Source organism: Micromesistius poutassou (genome assembly GCF_964030765.1).
Source record: "Micromesistius poutassou genome assembly, chromosome: 5".
In the NCBI taxonomy this organism is placed as follows: Eukaryota; Metazoa; Chordata; class Actinopteri; order Gadiformes; family Gadidae; genus Micromesistius; species Micromesistius poutassou.
In genome coordinates, this window is record NC_140275.1 from 6,427,905 (window position 1) to 6,451,318 (window position 23,414).

At 42.7% G+C, this 23,414-nt stretch overlaps 1 protein-coding gene across 1 annotated transcript in view; it reads left to right on the forward strand.

Annotated features, from left to right (window-relative positions):
• Positions 1–23,414, forward strand: part of LOC311343995 (tight junction protein 2-like) — a gene marked incomplete at its 3' end in the record, with an annotated part of 37,599 nt that overhangs the window by 1,348 nt on the left and 12,837 nt on the right. The window contains exons 2-7 of the mRNA XM_084468941.1: positions 9,170–9,217; positions 9,906–10,030; positions 10,575–10,677; positions 11,259–11,754; positions 13,781–13,884; positions 15,598–15,751. Of these exons, the coding sequence (XP_084325067.1) occupies positions 9,170–9,217; positions 9,906–10,030; positions 10,575–10,677; positions 11,259–11,754; positions 13,781–13,884; positions 15,598–15,751 (1,030 nt within the window). The remainder of the gene's footprint in view (positions 1–9,169; positions 9,218–9,905; positions 10,031–10,574; positions 10,678–11,258; positions 11,755–13,780; positions 13,885–15,597; positions 15,752–23,414) is intronic.

Here is a 23,414-nt window from a genome sequence, read left to right on the forward strand (position 1 = left end):
TAGCTGTTCATTAAGATGTCTACCTGTGAGAAAGACCAATCTTATTTGTGTATTGTGTATGTACATGTGACTATATGGATTTATTTGTGTGTGTGTGTGTGTGTGTGTGTGTGTGTGTGTGTGTGTGTGTGTGTGTGTGTGTGTGTGTGTGTGTGTGTGTGTGTGTGTGTGTGTGTGTGTGTGTGTGTGTGTGTGCTTTAATCAAGAGGTGAATGGTTAAATGATTGAATGCAATGGTATAATTTAATCTAAGAATAAGATGTAGGAGATATGATATTGAAATCTCAAGGTTTATAAAAAGGTTTGTTATATATTGTGGAAAGGTTTCTGTGTCTAATAAGGTGCAGAGAGATTCTCTTAAAGGGCCAGTACTCTTCCTTCCTGTCTGAATCTTCACTATAGCTTTGTGTGTGTACTGTAGTTTCCAAAATGTATTTGCGTAAACAGCAACTCTGGGTTTGTAAATATTATACGTAAACTATTTCTCAGGAACAAAATATGGGTATTTGATGTGATTTGGAATTGGGATTGTGATACAATTTGGGATTCTCACCAAAAGGTTGGAATGTCTGGTACACACAGGGAAGAGGCTGTTGAATTTGATAAACACGCTCTAACAAAAATATGAATTGAGGTATTAATATAATTTACCAAAAAGGACGTTTAATCAGTTGATGGAAAAGTTGGAGTTGCAAGTAACCACATGACTATAGAATAAACACCATCCACGACTCCACAACCCGTGAAATCAAGCTTACAAACTATGTTTGATATTTTTTTAATTTAGCATGCGCATTTGTCCAAAGCGCCTTGCAATGTGTGCATTCAACCATGAGGATACAACCCCAAAGGGTACAACAATCATGTGATCATCATGTACATGAAATTCATCATGTAAGCAAACTGCTCCATTATGCTAAAGTGCTACATAATAGTCACAAGATGCAGTCTGAACAGATGAGTTTTCAGTCTGTGTATGGTGTAGGTGTGATTTGTAGGGTTGCAGCTGTCCTGATGACAGTTGGGTTGAACAAAAGTTGAACTTGGACAGGTTGAAGAGCGGCCGGGCTGCTGATCTCTGAATGAGTTGCAGAGGACGATTGGCACATACCTGCTGACCAGCCAGAAGGGTGTAGCAGTCTAAATGCAGGATGACCAGAACCTTAACCAAGACCTGTGTGTGAGGAACACCTCCGGATGTTGTTGTCGCAGCGCTGTTGGCAGCGAAGAACAGCGAGTCATCCAGTGTCCCACCCAGGTTTACCGCTGTCAGGATCACAGGCCCCACAGAGTGGTCCATATTTATGGAGAGGTCAAGGATGGGGGAGGCCTTCTCTAGAAAGAAGAACAGCTCAGTCTTGTCCAGATGAAGCTTCAGGTAGTGTGTCTACATCCACTGAGAGATGTCGGCCAGGGACGCAGAAATGTGGGATTCTGGTTTCACTATTACTAGGCTTGAAAACATAGTTGATACTTGATTTTGAAGAATTTAAGTTTTTATTACTCATTTTGACTATGTCACCGTCCAAAGAACCTATCAGCTAAACCGTGGCCATCAGCGTTGGGCTGATGGCCAGAGCACGTAACTTTGCTCGTGGCCAAGTTACATAGTGGAGCTTTAACAACCAATGACAAGGGTAGAGCCTAGTATATTACCAGCACCTAAGGTTGCGCCAACGCCTAGGGAATCACCAACGCTAGGCTTGGTGCAAATGATTCCCATTCAAGTGAAGTCTTCTTGGAATCATATTTGGTCATTGGCAGAGTTTTCCATGTCACCTCCTACACCTATACCACACACCTTCAACAGACAGAGGTTTTGTTAAAGGTCCCATGACATGCCACCAGGTGTGGTGTGGTGTGAAACGGCTTGTAACGGCTTATCACACCACACATATATGTGTGGTGTGATAAGCCGTTACAAGGTCCCCTGACATGCCACCATGCAGCTGCATGGTGGCATGTCAGGGGACCTTTAAGTAATTGCCATGGATATTTAAAGATGCTAAGGTGTGAGATTGATCGTTCACACCTTGGTGCCTGGATGTACACTGATTTACATGTATAGAAAGAATTCTTTCACAGACCGGAGAATCAAGAGACACAGGAAAAGGGGATGAAGAAGAGAGGAAATTACATATGCATATGTAGAATAAGACCACTGGTCGGAATCAAACCTGGCTCGCAACAATGCATGTTGCTAAATGGATGGGCCTTCGAGCCTCCCCAAATGTTTATGTAGCTTGCAGGTGAAGCTAGACTTATTCAGTCACTTACGTTGTGGTGAAAAGTGTGCTGTGCTCTTGTCCTGAACATGGATCAATATTGATGCCCACAGGAATCAGTCCATTCATTTTTATGTCTCTCTTTTCAACAGTCTCTCTGTTCACCTGCTCCTCATCATTTCTCCACATAAGTCCCCACCATTATTTTAGCATATCTTTTATATCAAGTGACGTTCATCCTCTCCCTCCCCTTTTCTCTATTTTTGTCCCTAGCCAACACTGGTGCATTTAGTGCGTGTGCGTGTGTGTGTATGTGTGTGTGGTTTGTGTGAGCGTGTGTGTGTGGTTTGTGTGAGCGTGTGTGCGTGTGTGTGCGTGTATGTGTGTGTGTGTGTGTGTGTGTGTGTGTGTGTGTGTGTGTGTGTGTGTGTGTGTGTGAGTGTGTACGTGCCTCTGCAGCTCATGTGACTAATTAGCCAGGGCCAGATGGATAAGGTGACAGTGTGTTACAGTTCATACTACAACGTTACTATACACACAGAAATACACAACTACAGAACACAGTGCAATATCAGCCACGTGTTAAATGTAATGAAATTATGATATTTCTCTACCCACAATGCCTCTGGGATTTCTTGGACGCAAGGTTAAAGCCAAAGCTTGCAATAATTGCACCGGAGAAACAGGAGGGTGAATTTAAATTACAATATATAGATTATTTGTGCATCGCCTCTAACCTGAGGAAATGGTAGTTAGATTGGATGGCAACCAGAAGATGAATTGAGGTATATATGGAGGGAGACACCTTGCTACACAAAGAGATGGACAGCAGAGTTTATGTCTTAATATTCATGATGCTGCTCTCTCTATTGCTATAGCTCTTTTTTCTAGATAAACGCAATGCAGTAATCCCCCTGTTACACTCTTCAAATACACATTATTCACACCTTGATACCTCGCACAAACAATTTAATGTTGTTATTATTATAGTGACCCTATCTGAGTTAGAATGCCACTTACCAACATATTCTAAGTGGCTAGGTTAGAATACTAATTTGTCTTTAAGCGATATACCGAATGGCATATATATATATATATATATATATATATATATATATATATATATATATATATATATAATGCTCTGTTGAGATGATCACAATAGCTTGCATGAAATACATAAATACATACATAAATAAATACATATGTAAATTCACATCACACAGCTATATCCATGTTTGTTATGTCAACCAGCTCTGCAAGCATATGTTGAGTCTCGCGTTGGTTCAGTTGGCCACTGGGGGGATGGCTCAGCACTTTATGACAGCTGTCATGGCAGTGGAGGGCTGCTTATAGTCCACAGCAGTCAGCTGATGGCTCAGCGATTTAGGATTCAAAATACTTTTTATTTGTATTTTTATTTTTATTAAAAAATGATGTAACTCTTTTTATTGGTGTTTTACATAATACAGTCTTAATACAAAAATAAGTTGCTGAAATTGTTTGTTTTTCCCATAAACAGACCTTCAAAGAATAGAGGAATGTAAACATTCTGTAGACAAATACAGCAATAGAAAAAAATTCTCTACAAATAAAAATATGTATTTAATTGATATTTACAAATATATATGTAACCACCCCCCCCCCCACAAAACACACAACAAAAAACACAGTCTTCATGGTGGTCAAAGTACTTTTTATCTTGGGACCTTAACTTACAGATCAACCAATGACATCTGAAACCCAGATGGCTCGTTGCTTCATAACGATGGTTAATTACTAAATATAATTTGGTCCAAATAGCGCAAAAACGACCCAGCCCCACACCAACCAGTCATCAACCGGCGAATCTAAGCTATGCTTTCTTATGGCCCTGACACACCATTCCAACTGCCGATCATCGGCAGAAAAGGCAGTCGGACCGATTTGGTCATGGCCGGTTCAATGTGCAATCGGCGGAAAAAGAACACAGACGGCTTGAAAAGAACACCGACGGCTTTGACGACGGCCGATCGCACAGCACACACCGAACAGACTCAGATCACAGCACACACCGAACAGACTCAGATCACAGCACACACCGAACAGACTCAGGTCACAGCACACACCGAACAGACTCAGGTCACAGCACACACCGAACAGACTCATGTCACAGCACACACCGAACAGACTCAGGTCACAGCACACACCGAACAGACTCAGGTCACAGCACACACCGAACAGACTCAGGTCACAGCACACACCGAACAGACTCAGGTCACAGCACACACCGAACAGACTCAGGTCACAGCACACGCCGAACAGACTCAGGTCACCGAGCTCGCCAGTCTGTCCGACGACCGATAATCTGGTTGGTGTGTCAGGGCCTTTAGAGCTGTGTTGACGGATGACGCACTCGTCATCACTGTTCCTCTGACAGCTCCTCGCTGCTTAGCTTCAAGGGCGCAAATAAATCACCACCCCCCAGCTCCACCATGTCTCCCGCTTGCAGTTATGTTATCTATCTTGTTATTTATGTATATATGGTACAACCTTGATATTCCACCTGACGGGCTACCAGTTTAATATTTTATTGGAAACGCTTTGCTGTTTATGCTAACATTACGTCTGTCCGTGATGGCACCCATGGCACTCTGCTGTCCATCCCTAGATGGATGGATCCCTCTTTCGTGGTCCTTCTCAAGATTCTTCCTGATATGAGAGAGGTCTTTCCTGTCCTTCAGAGGGCTTTAGGGTTAACCAATCACAGGACGTAAGATGGCGTCCTGTTGGCACACCACGTTTTGTCTGGTGCAAAATGTACACCTGCATGTGTTGTCTGGTGCATGGTGAAACGGTGGCTATGGTGTGGTGTGAACTGAGTGTATATTCATGTTCTTTTTTTGTGCATGTGTATCATCACATATTTGCACATGCCAAACCAACCGAACAACACCAGAAATGACCTTGAAATTATATTACTTTAGCAGGAATTGGTACATTAGTACTATACCTGCAACTGATGAGGCAGCCTGGAATGGACAGTCTCACCTGTGGATCGATCAGCACATTATCTACTGCTGTGGTGTCAGAACTAGGATCTGTAAGAGTGCCATCTGGTGACCGGAGTGGATTAGCAGTCAATATACGGAACAAGGGAGGGCCCAAATGGGACAAACTAATTCTGTCCAATATAGGGAATAACCTGGCTTATACAGAACAGTTGGCAATCCTATTCACTGCATTTTGAGAAGTTTGATGGTCCTGATATTTCTGTAGACTGGCAGCAACAGTAGCTCAGGAGGTAGAGCGGGTTGACTGGTAACCGGAAGGTTATTGGTTCGATCCCGGTGTCTGCCTTGCTTTGTATCTAGGTGTCCCTGAGCAAGACACCTCACCCTTACTGCTCCCTGTGTGGTTGACTCCGCCGTCGGTGGGTGAATGTGTGGATGAATGGTTGAAAATTGCTTTGGATAAAAAAATCCCCTAAATGTTTACTGATCTTGATATGTCAGTAGACTCTCGACCAGCAGGATAGCTTGTGATGGACAGGATCTATGTACATCACATGATCCTGTGATTAATCTTCATTTATGAAGATAGTTGAATACTTGTGTCCTTTTCTGTCTGTGATACAAGGTTGTTTATAGACTTGTTTTGTAATGTATTTCTTAGCTCTTCATTAATACATAATTTTATTAGCTCTTCATTAATACATAATGTAATTGAAATGGTTTGTTTACTCCTATGATTTATTTAAACAGGTTTCAAGTAATGTTTAATTTAAAGTATGAGAAGTACTTACAATCAAAGGATGGCTGGATATTTTCAGCCAATTTACGACAGATTTCTCTCTATATTCCCTCTATTTTCACAGATATAAAGAAAATGACTGTATTACATTTATGAAGCCACATTTTTTTCCTGGGTTTTATCCTTGTTGTTCATACTAACTTTAACCATACTTCACATGATATACACACACACTACATACAATCAGCCACTGATTGAGCAGTCTTTGCATGGTGCCAAAATACCACTGATGTGAAGGTGAACTTGTACAGTAATATGACCAATAACATAAAATGTGCCACCTCAACTTGTTTGCTTCCTGCTGTCCTGAGCCCGATAACTAGTGTCAAATAAAATACAAAATGTAACCATATCACATACTATCATGTTGTCATAATCGTAGTCTTAAATAAATGTCTGTCTGACTGATACAAATTCCGGGTTGTGGAATTGTCAAATGATGTGCAATGCAACCCAACCCATTTACCAACACACTGCAGGAATAGGATCCGAATGCAGTTTCTGCTCAGACCCGGCCAGGCTGGCCAGAATCATTCTATAACTGGCTGGCCATAGGAGGGTATAGGGGGCTTCATAAGAGATTGTTCAATTTGGGTATTGGCTAAGTTACATTTAAGGTTAGAGATGTATTTCCTATGTTCAATCAGAACATATGTTCTTCATTGCATCCAGTGGCCGTATGCTGCAATTACGATTGTTGGGCATGGGGTCATTTGAGTCTCATCAAGATTATATTGACAATTTTGCATTGGTTTGCATTGGATTTACGTTTTTATGTGGAGATTTCGCCAACCTACCCCTACTAATACTATTGACCCAGTTACTGATAAGATGTTGTGCTATGGCCCTAAAGTACTATAGGGCTACCTGTCGGCTAACTGTGCACTAGGTGGTATTCACGCTAAAACATGATTTATATTTCAGCCGGAAATAAAACCGTCCACTTTTGATTTGTTTTAGCTTTATTTACTCTAATCAGCAGAAAAAGAAAAAGAACTGAAAAAAGCTACTCAATTAAAAGTATAGTTACATCACTGATAACTGAAGTATTGTAGTTCAAATTTAGTACAAAGTATTCTTTTCAAAACCTACTCAGAGTACTAGTTACTAATAGTACTACTTACTTTTTTATTGGTCATATATTGTACCGACAGTGATATATTGTTTCATTTCTTATGACAAATGTACTTATTGTAAGTCGCTTTGGATAAAAGCGTCTGCTAAATGTAAATGTAAATGTCATATTTAATGCCTCACCAATCATAAGTTTTCAACTGCAAGGGGGAATCCAAAATCTCTAATCATGGTTAACTTTGAACAGTGTTTTTGAGCAATTTTACATCCTGTCAAAAGAAAACTTATCTTGAAAATCTTGGTTATCGTGACTTAATTAGCCTTTTTCAAACCTAACAAAACATACATTAAGGCCTTTTATTTTAGTCTATAGACTACTTTGACTTGAAGGAGTGTCATGACACTATATGCTTGACATCTGTGATATTAACACTCGACTTCACAACAACTAAAACTATTTTAAGTCCATAAGTTTAATTTTGAAGCTTGACATAAAAAGACAGTCAGCCATTATCCATTCAGCCTACCGACTACACCTAGTCTGACTGCACTGACGGCTGCTAGGTGAACTCAGAAATTCTCAGGCCAATGCAGCATGCATCTTGTCGTTCTCGACATACTTGCCTGCAATTTTTTACTCAGTATCTTGTTTGGTTTAATATGTAACTAAGTGCAATACTTCAACCAAAACTTATTGAAGTAAAAGTAAAAGTACAGTTTTTAAATATTCCTGAAAAAATACAAAATACAAAAAAAATCGACCTCATACATTTACTTGAGTAAATGTAATTAGTTACTTTCCGTATCTGCTAACCAGCAGTATCCACATTGATTATTTCACTTGCACAACAATCTCACAGGTGTTATCTTTATTTTGGTAGCAATATAACATATTATAGCCCTTGCAATTGTGGAGATAAACTCAATTTACTTTGGGTATGTTATTCTTTAGAAATAGGCCAACTAATGAAGAGGTTAATGTGCGTACAATTGTTTTTCAACCTTGAAAGAACTGTTCTCACAATGAATCCTTTGTTCAGAATTATTCCAGGAACTGAATTTCCATATTATATTATGACATTGCACGCTGTGGGCAGGTACTGTCATAAGGCCCTGGCATTTGTCCCCCAACAGCCCTTTATAATACTTTATAATTGTTTATAATAATAATATATATTATCATAATTCTCAAAACAACAGGATGTCCTAACAAGGTCAGTGCCTTATAGGCCTATGACCAAGCCACACACAACAAGCATGTCCTACCTTTGGTGTCCAATTTCCAAGGACGCCAAACTACCCTTAAATCTGTCCTAGTATTAACAGGAACTCTTTAAGAGACTCAGTGTGGCAGCTGCTGAGCTGGGCTAACGTAAGCACTACTAGAACAGCTACTAGTAGTACAAATAAGTGTCTGGTTGACTGCTCTTTGCACATTCTGCAGCATCTAACTCAGGGGCTTTGTGTTTTTTATCCAGACTTTGGACTTTCCCTCTTTTCCTTTACCCGTTTTCTCAATTAATATCATTTGGCTAGCTAAATCTTTTTGAATTTCTCTTTTAATTATTTTTTATTTTTTTACTATTTTTTTCAAGCAAGCTGCCAAGATACACTACTCCACACTGAAAACCTTTAACACAATTTTTTCTCCTTTTTTCATTTCTCCGTCCAAGAGCTTGACCCATCCTTTTTCTTATATGTAGTCCAGAATTTATATATTTTTTAATCAATAGCCTATGGTTGCTGCTCTCAGTGAAGCAGTTCACTTGGAGGAGCCACTGTTCTTTTGCTTTACTTTATCTTCTTCCACGGTTAACAAGTAATCACAGCAGTATGGTCGGCCCAGCAGTAGAAAATCATAACAGGCTTTCTGGCACATGTCAGAGCGTCCAGATGGCCGAGCCCAGCCTGGCTGTCATGGTCCTGCTCCATAAATCTGTTTACAACTGCACCTTCGACATACTCATACTCAGGGATCAGGGCACATGCTTTCGGTAGCAGCTTGGAATCTCACAGGGTATTAACACATAAGTCAATATCCCTGAAATTGATTTTATTCTGTCCCTTCTTTTTGACAGGTGCCTGGGAAGGAGGTTTGGGAACAACACACAGTTACCTTACAGAAGGTGAGTTCATACTCAATGGCAATTCATGCCATTAAATGTGCTATAGATACTATCGTAAAGAGCTATCGTTTTAATGTTGGAAATGCCGTGGCCGTCCGTCAGAGTCTAAATGCAGATGAGCTCAAATCGCGGTAACATAAAACAAAAAACAACAAAGCATTTTCTTTGTGATTCATATTTTTTTGACCAATCATGTTGCTGGATGTGGGATTCAGTAAGTGTGTAATTGCTGAAAACCAACCAGCCAGCAGTAGTAAACTGTAACAAAGTGTATACTGTGTAGACTGGCAGCTGTAGAATGACACTTAATGTGCCGTTTTCCAACAGAAGTTCAGCTATAACATAGTAGGACTGCTTGACCCGAGATGACTAACAACCTTATAACCAGGTGACAGGATTCAACATCGGCTGTCTCGAATGTGCTACACTACAAATGTGTGTTTCAATCCTGTTCTCAATCGAACAGTCAGTGTTCTGCCACACGGCTCTATCCTTCACCAAAGGAAGCCAATATCTCTGTAATGAGACGAGGTAGCATTACCTCAGACATTACCTCATTTGTGGCCAATCCTCAAAGGACAGGGTCTCTCTCACCCATCTAGTCATGGACCATGCTAGTCACAGCTGTTACATCAGCATGGGAACAGTTGCCCACCCTCTTGTTCTCTATGTGGCTGTTGTATTCTAGGACCCCCAGATGGGATTTGGCCTGGCGGTGTCTGGGGGACAGGACAACCCCAACATGGAGAACGATGACACCTCGATCATCATCTGTGACGTACTGCAGGGCAGCCCAGCCGACGGACTGCTGTTGTGGGTTTAATGACGACCCTAACATAACTCTAATGGTCCGATAAGCTCATCTGATAACAGCATTAGAGACATACGTGGTATTGATTCATTCACGGAATTAGAGACATACATGGTATTGATTCATTCACAGCATTAGAGACATACATGCTATTGATTCATTCACAGCATTAGAGACATACATGTTATTGATTCATTCACGTTTTGTTATCGCATCCGATTGATAATCATTGTTTAGTATTCCATTGCATTCGTTTTTTTATAAAGATAGGTTAATAGGTTAGGGTTAGCTCATTGGAGCCATAAATATATAACATATGAATCTTTAAATCCTACAATGGTCATATTTTAAATGCTAAATATATTGTGTATTCTAGCAGATTGTCATGGTATATTTCGTTGAACATCAACACCTCCTGAGATGTCATGTTATTGGGACAAATCTGGCATGTTCAATTGTGTGTTTGTGTGTGTGTGTGTGTGTGTGTGTGTGTGTGTGTGTGTGTGTGTGTGTGTGTGTGTGTGTACACACGCAATAATGACCTAGTGAAAATGACAGAGTGATTCAGGTGAACTCCATCCCGATGGATAACGTGCCTCATTCGTTCGCTGTCCAGTCACTGCGGAACTGTTCCAAGGAGGCGAGGATAGTAAGTATGAAGTCCACCTCACACCAGAATGATGAGACCAGACTTAACACTGCGGCGTCGGAGTGTAGTGTAGGTGTGAACAATCTACATTTAGAACATCGGTGCCACTAGTTGCAAACACTACGTAATCCCTAAATGCACTCCTGATGGGTCATTTTAGTATAGAAACTGTTTGAGAAGTTGTCTGGTTGTTTTGATATCAACAGTCTAGTTTTAAAGTGAGTTCACTATTAGAAACATTCTTAAACAAAATCAATCTTTCCCCATTCTAGTCTTTTTGGTCTGAACCGTCGATACACAGAAAAAGGTCATGACTAATTAGCAGCGTCCAGCCTACTAATGAAATCAATTGTTACATCTTCACAACATCTTCACCCAAGCATGGAGTATAATAGCAATAGCAAAGATTAAAAAATCAAACTCTATCCATTTTACGTTTCCAAGAACACGAATCAGTCCGACAATAACCACAATAAAGTACATTAGTGAACACGGAGGAAAAGAGATCCAGCGTGATCCAGCAAAAGATTTGCAAATGACCAACAACATACTCGATACACAACACACTGCCTTCGTTCCAGATAGTGAAACGTCCCCGCACAGTGACGGCCGACTCCCAGCTCCCGCCCGGCTCCCCCGGCGCCCATGACTACAACAAGGCAGACGAGAACAGCGGATGGCACCACGACGCCATCCTCAGCCACCATGTGGACAGCAGGGGATGTGGGAAGAAGAAGGAGGACCGCCCCGACAAGAGCCGTGCGAGGAGCCGGGAGAGAGAGGGCTCCCCGGAGGGAGAGAACCCCTCCAAGAGCGCCGGCTGTAGCCACAGCCCGGGACCCAACGCACGCTGCCACCGCTGCCGTCCGTGGAGGAAGCCGGGCGGGGAGGCGGAGGGCACGGGGGAAACCCTCCACCTGAGTGGTAAATATGAGTGTGAGGCCGGAGAAGTGGGGGAGAAGTATCTGTCTCTGGCCAAGAGCTCCCCGTCTCGGGAGCACCCCAGGGGGGCCGGGCCGCTGGAGCCGCTGGAGAAGCCTGTGAGTGTCGTGCTGGTGAAGAACACGCCGTATGAAGGTAGGAGAACACCTGCCGGTGGCCACAGGCTCGAGGCCGGCGTCGCTCTGTTTCCACGCTCTGACACACTGTGTCACGGTGTAGTTACACATGTGATAAGCCCTGTAACAACCTGTGTTATAACATGACCATGGTCTTGATATGTATTAAGTTAACGTTATGGAACAGCCCTACCCTACTGTGGAACCCTAACCTGACATACAAAGCACGCATCAACATGACGTATTGTGACATGTTATTACACACTACCTAGGCTTGTGTTTTTACTAGAGATGTAATGGTTCTCGTCAACAAAACGTACCGTCTGGATGACACGCGTGGTTTTGTTGTGCAAACCTATGCGCACGGTTTGGGAGAGATTGAAGTACACGAAAGAGTGATAGTTTATATCAGTGGGACTTTATTTATAATAATTATAATTATAATGAATTATAATAATTTATTGTTATTCATGGTGACACCATCCAAATGTAACTCTGGCCAGCGCGAGTGGCAGAGACCAAAACAACATAACCTACTAACTCTAACTCTTACTATAACTAACTCTCTCCACAGCCTTCAGTCGACATTTGTCAACCAACTCATGCTGATTTACATACAGCATGGTTAAGATGACCAACCTTTTATTGCCTATTAACTTATTCGTTTTTTTAATTGAAAGATATACAATATTACAAAGACATTACCAAATAAATGATTTCATGTTAGGGCAGATAGACTTACACGGGCAAGGAATGGAGCATTAGATGCTAATGAGACTACCCTGGGTTATAAAGGAAAAAGAGCAACTAACTGTATCCTGTAACCAACCAAGCCCTAGTATTAACTCACCTGAACCATTACACCCCTAGTATTAACTCACCTGAACCATTACACCTCTAGTATTAACTCACCTGAACCATTACACCTCTAGTATTAACCCTGTCACTGAACCATTACACCTCTAGTATTAACTCACCTGAACCATTACACCCCTAGTATTAACTCACCTGAACCATTACACCCCTAGTATTAACCCTGTCACTGAACCATTACACCTCTAGTATTAACCCTGTCACTGAACCATTACACCTCTAGTATTAACCCTGTCACTGAACCATTACACCCCTAGAATTAACCCTGTCACTGAACCATTACACCCCTAGTATTAATCCTGTCACACCTGAACCATTACACCCCTAGTATTAAAACTGGACATTTAAACATTAACATTAATGTGTTATGCTAGGGTGACTATTTAGATCTTTATTGAAGACCAGAAAATCTCAGTTCATTTTCAACACCTAGCAACCATGCCCTGAGCTCAAGCACACAAGACTGAAAATGTAGCAGCTTGGCTCACATCACTTTGTATGCAAATGGGATCACAAAGATGTTTCTGGATGAAGGCTGAGGCAGAGGCAGCAAGGGGATTCTGTTGAGCCAAGCAGAAGGAAAGTGTAATGTGTTCTAAACAATTGGAGCATACTGAAAAGTAATGAACATAAATTGTATACTAGGCCAGCAGGAAAATGTTTTTTATCGACACATTAGGGATGTTAGCAAAAACAGAATGAAAAAAAACTGAATTTACTTTGTATCCAATGTTACAGTGGATTTAAATAGACATATGTTATGTATGCAATCCCATAGCCACACCAATGAATTGTATGTATAATTTATTATGTAATATCATGTACTATTTTAGCCTCTGCATTGGAATTAGGCTGTGACCCGATCTTTGTATCCATAGGCATTTTTAACGAACCATCGTGAGGACTAGAGTAATACACAATTGTACCTAAAATGTATAATGTACATTTTAGGTGATACATATTTTAGGTCAGCAGCTTTTGAAATAGGCTTGATTTCATTCTATTTAATGAATTCCAAGACCTCCTGTCTGATATTTCTGTTAATGTTACCTTAATCTCTTAATACAAACTCATATATAAATACTGTACACAGCATAATAAAGCTCTTCTACACAGACTTATTCTCATCCTAGCACAATGTGACGTTGCATGATGTGTGTCCTGTTGTGTAGAGTACGGCCTGCGTCTGGGCAGTCAGATCTTCATCAAGCAGATGACGGCTACAGGCCTCGCGGCTCAGGATGGCAGCCTGCAAGAAGGAGACATCATCCTCAAGGTGCTCATACTTCTCTCTGACACCGCATTGATATTGGTCCCAACAATGATACCATTGTAGAATATAATTAAATTTAAAATGACTAAAACATTTGTAGACTAAAGTACAAATATACCTGAATGATAATCATAGTATATTTGTACAATATATTGCGTCTGACATGGTGGTAGTATTGCCACTAATGATCATTTAAAGGGGTGATATCATGCTTTTTCGACTTTTCCCTTTGCTTTAGATGACATATCTATACATGTTTCATGTCCGATAAGATAGAAAAGTCTGAATTAACAGACACACACAAAGCGTTCAACCAATCGCAACAGAGTGGGCATGCTGACCAATCCCAGCAGACTGGGCTACTCGGGTGGGGGCCTTAAAGCAACATGATACAAAACAGAACGTTTTTAAAAGACTCTGAAATTGGTTTTGCAGAAATTAACAGTGTGAGAATAATAAGGGGTATCTCTAACATACAGGCATGTAACCCTATTCTAGTAGTACCCCCACATGCAATTATTAACCCTAAAAAAGCATGTTATGGTATCTTTAAAGGCAGGGAGTGGATGTGGTTCAATGACCATTTCCAAATTCCCTTGGAAAAGGCAACAAATTCAAATTTGAAACCAGCCATCCTGGCTGGATGTGGAAGCCAGGAGTGGAATATAAATGTATTATGACCTAGAGACTTAATACTGCAATATGATAGAGGGGACATCTTGTTGCTCAACCAATCTTTACCTTGGATCAGTCAAACTTTTGCTTTCCAATTAAGACAAAATATATTGCTTTTGTAAGCTTTGTATGGATCCTGAAAGTGAAGTATTTTCAGACTTTCTAGACACACTGAATTTGCCTATATCAGAGAGGACATCTTGTTGAGTACCCAGGTGTAAATGTAGACCTGTCAAGGTTTACAAGTTGAGATTGAACACAATGAACGACCCCCTGCCCTACTCTACCGTTATCTTCTACTGAGTGTTACGACTCAATCTGTATATCCTATTCCTAATTATAGAAGCATGTACAGATGTAGAGCAGTCCCTAATGGCTCCTTGTGACCAGCCGCTGTACCGACTACATGGCTGCAGATTGCATTGATCTCCCTCATTGATGTGAAGGCCTCCCCTGTGAATTTCCTAGCCTACCCAAACCTGGCCAATCAGCACTCAGCTCCCGCCTCTCCTCACGTTGAGAGGTGGGAGCTAATGGAGACTTCCAACGATGCTTCTTTCTTAGGGGGAGGGAGTTCCAGTATGTATTGTGGGCGTAAGTGTGTGGAATATGGGTGTTGTATATCAGGCACGCCATCCTCCACAGGTAGTCAAGTCGATGACTGACACACACGACTTGCTAATCGAGATCAATCAGTTTGTAAGCTAATATATAGGCTCTGGCTGGAGCACGCAAAGGGGACCAACCTTTGGAGATAAAGCCTTTCTCCTGAGCTACTGGGGCGGCCGTAGCTCAGGAGGTAGAGCAAGTAGACTGGTAACCGGAAGGTTGCTGGTTCGATCCCCGAGTGTCGAGGTGTCCATGAGTAAGTCGCCTCACCTTAGCTGCTCCTAACGAGCTGGCTGTCACCCTGTGTGGTTGACTCCGCCGTTGGTGTGTGAATGTGTGTATGAATGGTTGTGAGGTGCTTTAGATAAAAGCGTCCGCAAAATCCCCTACATGTAAATGTTGTTGAGGGCTTCTCTCGTGTCTGCCCTCCAGATCAACGGGACGGTCACAGAGAACCTGTCCCTGAACGAGGCGGGGCGGCTCATAGAGAAGTCCAGGGGGAAGCTGCAGCTCTCTGTCCAGCGGGACCACCATCAGCTGCTGGTCCGCATCCCCCTACTGGTGGACTCAGACTCAGACCATGAGGGTGAGTGGCTGTGGGGGGCTCCGCTAACCTACACAGCACAAACTACACAGAGGTATCCAATGTACTATTTTACTGTTGTTACTGTTATGTCACAGTGTTGTGTTTTGCTCACAGTTAATTCAGAACCAAAGAAAACATGGTATTATAATTACTTTTGTTAATGTACGGAGAAGAGCAAGAGAACTGCAGTGTGTATGAATTTTTATAGATTGTCTTTCATTATCGCATCACTATCTTCATCAGTAAAAACCTCCCCTCCTATATAGTTAAAATAATATATATATATATAGAACAGTTATACATCTATAGTGCTTGTGTAACCTTCCGGTGACCCCTTGAGACGGGGTATCTATAACTTAAGTTCTATATTTCTATATAACGTTCTATATCTAAATTTGATCAGGTTACTTGAGATTCTAGGTTCACATCCGATTGATAAGGAGTTTGGTTTGTAGCCTAATACACATAGGATTAATGAGACCTCCAACCCACACAACGACACAAGACCACGACTTGAGAGAATAACATATGTATTTTAAAGAAAAGACTTTCAAGGAAATATATTGCATTCGTTCTAACAGTGTTCAACTTACAATATAACCTAACTGTTACGTCAGTTTTAGTTTGTCTTGGGCCCAAGAACTAAAAGAAAAACTAGAGAAAACCTGAGTACTCAGAATAAAAAAGTAACAAAATAAAATAATCCGGTTTTGGTTCCTTAATGTCGTCGTTCCTACCCCTCCTGGATTTGAGCACAATGTCCACGTAACCGATGTCCGACGGGAGACGACGGCATCCAGGAATAGCGATGGTGGTGGAAGCCGTTGAACAATCGAGTTGAAAACAGTTGTCTCTCGTACAAAAAAAAGAACCAGCGTGCAATACGGACTTTAAGTATTCTTTTTTAAAAAAAACGTCCGGAGCTCTACCCACAGGATTCCTCCCGAACCACCTGTAGCTTCCAATACTACCTTATCTAAATTATTAAACTACCAAAACACACCTGTCTCGCAACACCGTATCCTGCGTGTCATCGGCTCTCCGTGCATATACTTACGATGCGTTCAAGGGGCATCGTAAAACGCAGTACTAAAATAAAACAACTAAAATCACTTGGGTTACACACTCCCCCTCTAAAATACATGCGTCTCTGCATGAACATTACAATCATCAAGTATGGAAAATATAGCCCCCAAGGTCTGAAAAAATGAACCTATAGCCAAAATCAAAGGTTCTCCCAACTCATCATAAGTGAGCTTACGAGGTTGGCGCCTCTCCCTACCAGAGCGTCTCAACTCAGTGGACTCTTGGTTATCAGATGCCTTATTTTCTGTGTCTACAGGTTCAGCTGTGACATGATCTGTGATGTCCTGAACAGGCGACATACACACTATGTCTGGTTCTTGGATATCAATAACAACATAGTCTGGGCCTCTAGAGTGTGAGGTAGAATGTATAGCTGCATTGCCACTCTCTGAGCAATTCAGAGGACATTCTGATCTAAACTCATGTCTTGGGCTATCAGAGAGTGTAGAGGTTTGTGGCTCAAAAGGGGAAATGTCTCTGTTTAACACCACTGAGGCTGGTTGAGGCTCATTGGGATCACCTCCTGTTTGCAAGAAAGGGCTTCTTGTGATAACCTCTGGCACTTGTGTGGTAAGATAGAGCTCATCCTCATCACTGTCCAACTCATCCTCCTGACAATCATCTCCCTCTGTATCTTTTGTTGCTTGTTTCCTCAGTTTCATCTTTCGTTGTTGATCATTGTGTGAATGATCATCCTCTCCTTCTTTTACAGGAAGGAACCCACATGGTAAAAGGAGATCTCGGTGCAATGTGCGCTGTGGTCCTGTTCCTGTTTCAGGTTTAACCACATAGACAGGGCTCTCTCCAATCCGTTTGACAACGACATGGATTTTCTGTTCCCACCTGTCTGCGAGTTTGTGTTTCCCTCTTATGTTCACGTTCTTCACCAAGACTCTATCCCCCTCAAAGAGCTCTGCTGCTCTCACCTTCCTGTCAAACCGAGCTTTGTTCTTCTCGCCCATTTTCTGGGAGTTTTGTGTAGCTAACGAGTAGCTTTCTTGCAGGCGTTGACGAAGGCCTTTAACATACTCTGAGTGGGTCTTGTGGTTTCCCATATCAGGGTGGATTCCAAGGACTAGATCAATTGGCAGTCTGGGCTGCCTCCCAAACATTAACTCATAAGGCGAGAAGCCTGTTGTGTCGTTACGCGTGCAGTTATACGCATGGACCAAGGGCTTAACAAAGTCCCGCCAATGGTACTTGTCCTTCTCTTCAAGTGTCCCAAGCATACCCAAGAGTGTCCTGTTAAATCGCTCCACTGGATTCCCACAGGGATGATATGGGGTAGTGCGAACTTTGTCTGCTCCGATTAGTGTGCAGAGTTCTTTGATGGTTTTTGATTCGAAATCTCTACCCTGGTCACTGAGTAGGCGACTGGGAAATCCATAATGGACAATGAAATTTTCCCACAAGGCTTTCGCAATGGTTCTTGCTTTTTGATCTTTTGTTGGCACTGCAACAGCAAACTTTGTGAAATGATCTGTCATAACTAGTATGTTTCTCGTATCTCTGTTGTCTGGCTCAAGAGATAGATAGTCTATAGAGATGAGTTCAAGGGGGTAAGTAACTGAGATGTTTTGTAAAGGTGCAGCTTTTTGGGGCTCAGCTTTTCTCCTGAAACATCGTTCACACTTTTTGCATTTTTCCTCAATGGCTCTGGCCATTCCTGGCCAGTAGAATCTGGCACGGGCAAGGTGTAGTGCACGCTCTGAACCAAGGTGACCAACATCATTGTGTACACCGTGAAGTGCTCTTTCTCGGAACTGTTCAGGTAAGACCAATTGATAGACAGGGTTGTCTCGGTCCATCCACTTCCTGTGTAGTACACCATCTCTGAGTTCAAGCCTTTTCCATTCCCTGAGGAGGAGTTTGACATCGGAATGCTCCAGATTTGTCTCTCTGATGCTGGGCTTTAACGCTCTCTCCACAAAGTGGATGACACGTGAGATACATGGATCTGCTTTTTGAAGATCGTGCCAGTCAGTGTTTGTCATAGAAGGCAAGGTGTCTTCACCGAAAATGCCGGATATCAATGAGGGGTTGACGGCTAGAGACTCAGCAACAACAGATTGCTCTGGCTGGTTTTGGTGTTCACCCGTCAATGTCACCAGGTGACGTTGACATAAGGCAGAGAACACTTCCTGACCCATGTTTCCTCTTGGGTCCATGAGACGTCTTTTCATATCCTCAATCCTTTCTCTTTCCTTGACAAAATCCTCATCCTCACGAGGTGGGCTTTGAGGCCGACGGGATAACCCATCTGCATCGCCGTTGGCATGCCCTGCTCTATACTTGATGGAGAACTGGTAAGTAGAGAGAGCGGCTAACCAGCGATGTCCAGCTGCATCTAGCTTGGCAGAGGTTAACACGTACGTGAGGGGATTGTTGTCAGTAAGAACAGTAAAATTTGTCCCATAAAGGTAGTCATTAAACTTCTCACAAACAGCCCACTTAAGAGCTAAGAACTCAAGTTTGTGAGTGGGGTAGTTTTGTTCGCTCTTGGAAAGACCCCGACTAGCATAAGCCACAGCTCTGAGCTTCCCCTCCTGCTCTTGATAGAGGGCTGCCCCTAGACCATCTCGACAAGCATCGGTATGCAAGACATACGGTAGTTGTGGGTCTGCAAAAGCAAGGATGGGTGCAGAGGTCAATTTGTTGATTAAAGTTCTGAATGAATTTTCACACTCGGTAGTCCACTCTTCTCCGAGGGGTGCATTTGGACTCACATGAGGTTTGGAGTAGTCTCTCTTGTACACTTTGCCTCTTTTCTTTGGTGCACAGTAGCCTGCTGTCAGGCTGTTGAGGGGTTTGGCTATTTTGGAGTAACCCTCGACAAAACGCCGATAGTATCCAGCGAAGCCTAGAAAACATTTCAACTCCTTCCTTGTTGAAGGGCGGGGCCAATCTCTTAAGGCGGATACCTTGTTAGGGTCAGTATGGACTCCCTGAGCATCGACTACATGACCCAGATATTTCACAGAAGTCTTGAAGAAGTGACACTTTTCTGGAGACAGTTTTAAGCCGTAATCTTTGAGGCGATTCAGTACCTTCATGAGCCGTACTTCATGTTCTTCCAATGTGTCTGAGAACACTATCAAATCATCTAGAAACACAAGCACCTCATTAAGGTGGAGGTCACCGACACACTTCTCCATAAGGCGTTGGAAGGTGCTTGGAGCATTTGTGACACCCTGTGGCATGCGATTGAATTCAAAGAAGCCCAGGGGACACACAAAAGCGGTTTTAGGCTTATCTTCCTCAGCCATGCCCACCTGATAATAACCGGATTTAAGATCCATGACGGAAAACCATTTAGCACCACTAAGGGCTGCAAATGTTTCTTCAATGTTCGGAAGGGCATATGCATCTCTGATGGTTCGTGCATTTAACTTCCTGTAATCTATGCATAGCCTGATCGAACCACTCTTCTTACGCACCAAGACTATTGGTGATGCAAAGGGGCTCTCTGACTCTTCAATGATTCCTGCATCAAGCAGTTCTTTGAGGTGCTGCTTTACTGCCTCTCTGTCATTGGGATGAATAGGCCTCGGCCTCTCCTTAAAAGGAGTCTCATCAGACAGCCTGATGTGATGCTTTACAGCAGTGGTGTGACCGTATGACAAGTCATCTACTGCGAAGACTTCTGAAATGGAGTTAAGCTTAGTGGTGATACGCTCTTTCCATTGTTCAGGTAGCGGTGAGTCATCAAGGTTAAGTTTGAGGTTGTCAGTGACGGGCTTGTCCTGACAAGGTGCATTTTGTTTAGGTCCAAGTGGGGTGATGTGCTGGGCTGCACATAATTGAGCAACAATCGACTTTGGCTGCAGTATGACATTGTGTTCGCTTAGATTACACAGCACAACAGTGACCTTGTTTCTGGAATTAAAGGGAATGTCAATCAGAGAAGCTTCAAGGAACACACTACCTGGCAGCCGATGTTGTTCATGTGGTTCAAGCAAAAATGCAGTATTCTGACAGTGTTTTCTCAGCCTGACATCACCCATGACACAGCACTTTTGTTTTGCAGGAATGGTGATGGGATCGTTTCCATGCAGCTTGACAGGATATGCATGGCTGTCTATCTCATGTGTGCGGGCAATGTGCTGGAAGATCATTGCAAGGTCTTTTGAGCAAAGTTTCTGGATGAACCCTGAGCCATCTTGTTCAAGTAGATGATCATAAAGTCTGAATAACACATTAGTCCCAATCAAAAGTGGGGTTCTACTGTGAAATGAGCATTCTGGAACTATAAGTGCTAACACCTCAAGCTTCTCTTCCCGGCCAGGGATAGGTTGGGAAAAATTGATGCAAGCTTCTATGTAGCCAAGATAGGGGACATTCTGTCCACCAGCTCCTTCAATTTCAAGAAGAGCATTAATAGAATGGATGGGTAGGTGAGACAGATTGTTTCTATAGAAACACTCAGAAACTGTAGTTACTTGCGAACCAGAGTCCATAATTGACTCACAACTTACTCCTTCAAGAGAAACTGAAGCTTCACAACGGGGACCCACAAGTCCTGAAGGTATGAGTTGTTGTGTACTGTCAGCCTCCATTGTCTGTGTCATTACTTTCCTTTGTGTTTTAGCACTGTGAATCAAGCTCTTGGGACAGGGGTTATGTGCCGTCGCAGCTTCTGGATGTCCCATGGCAGAAGCTGCTACAAGTTTAAACCAAAGGGCGAAGCAGTCTGCTGAGCGGAAAACTTGTCACGTGCCTCTCTTAGCTCTGCATTTTTGCTGCGGACTAACGTCTGGTTCGGTTCATTTGAACAATGAGCAGCAATGTGGTTGTCTTGTCCACACTTAAAACAGAACCAAGCCCTTGGCATTCCAGGAACTCTAAAGGTTCTCCTGCTATTTTCGCTAATTGCGAAGCACTCCTTTCTCTTGGTGCTCTCACTCTCTTTTTGACTCTGAGATAGCTTCTCAACTTGTTTTGTTAGTTCAGCTATTTTACACTCAAGCTTAAAGGTTTCACCTTGTTTTGGGTTTGGCGCTGGCCTGTTATCATGAATGGGGTTGTGTGAGTCTTTGCTCAACTTCTCCACCTGTTCAGTTAGCTCATTCACTTTCTTTTCAAGCTTTGATGCTTCGGTTTCTTTTGGGGTCTGTGATGGGGCAGGACCACTTTCATAGGAGGGAATGTCAAAGATGTGGTGGGCTTGTGCGATAGCTTTTGAAGCACCTAGATGTTTTTTCATTCTGTCTAGCTTTGCTGAACGGCGATCTTCCTCGGCTCTCAACATAAGGAGAAATTCACAGAATGATGGGGGGTTGCTTTTTTTGGGCCCAAGCTGTAAACCTATAATGATGCTCTGATCCCAACAGCCCCGGCAGAACTGTCTGAGTAAGTGTTCATTTGAATTCCTAACTGAGGCTCCCCCTCTAGAAATTGTTTTTGTGAGGAGGGTGTGGAGCCGGTTCAGATATGCTGAGGGTTTCTCCCCATGGTTCTGGTTTGAGCTGAGAACGCTGCAAAGAGCTCCTCTCCATCCTCCACAACACCGAAGGCAGATTCAAGCTGAGTGACATAAGCGCTAGGAGGTGAGGAGATTCCAAGGGGTTTCACAACGTCAGTAGCTGGATTCAGCAGGCTTTCAAGGATTTTCCTTACCTTGTGCGTATCACTAAAGGAAGGATCGTCAAGAAGGAGGTCAACCTGGGTGCGCCAGGTGTCATAGTCAACCTCACCGTTAGGCTTTGGCATGCGACCAGAGAAGATGCGCAGACGGACAGGCATGGGTGATGAAGTTCTTGAGTCACTTCGGATGACATGCTCCACGATCACTCTTTGGATCTGAGGTGGGTTAATGACATTCTCATCAATGTGAACTGGGCTCACTGGCACACTAGCAGGTACATTAGGAACATGTATGGGTTCTGCAGGTTCACTTTGGTTATCATTGTCAGGTGTGTTATCATTTTGTGTTGTATCCTGGTTCCCTAATAACTCACTTGTGAGTACACTTAAGAAGCCTGCTTTGCCACTACCCGCGACTAGCTTTAGTTCACTCAGGTATCTGCGGCCTAACTCCCTACCCATCTCTTCTTGACAGACATCCCTAATGGTTCTCACAGACCATTTTAGGGAAGGATCTTTGGGACTCGGTAAGGTGCCTAAGATAATGGGGTCTATTCTAGAGATGGACCGGTCAGACGCGTACTCAATCAGGGCTCTACCCTTTGGGTGTTCTAACTCATCTGGGATCCGGACAATTTTTGAGACTTCCCCATTAGCTCCAAAAACATCAGCTATTTCTACATCTGAGTAATCTCCCTCAATGCCCGTTACCAAGAGGGAGCTCTGACCATCAACGTCAAACTGGTTACAAATATCCATAACTAACTGGAAGAACAAACAACTGATGGGACAAATTATTAGCATACAACGTGTGTAACGTGGATAGAAGGTCAGGTTGCTACTTAAAACCAATCTCCTGGCTGGCTCGCCACTTTATGTAACCTTCCGGTGACCCCTTGAGACGGGGTATCTATAACTTAAGTTCTATATTTCTATATAACGTTCTATATCTAAATTTGATCAGGTTACTTGAGATTCTAGGTTCACATCCGAT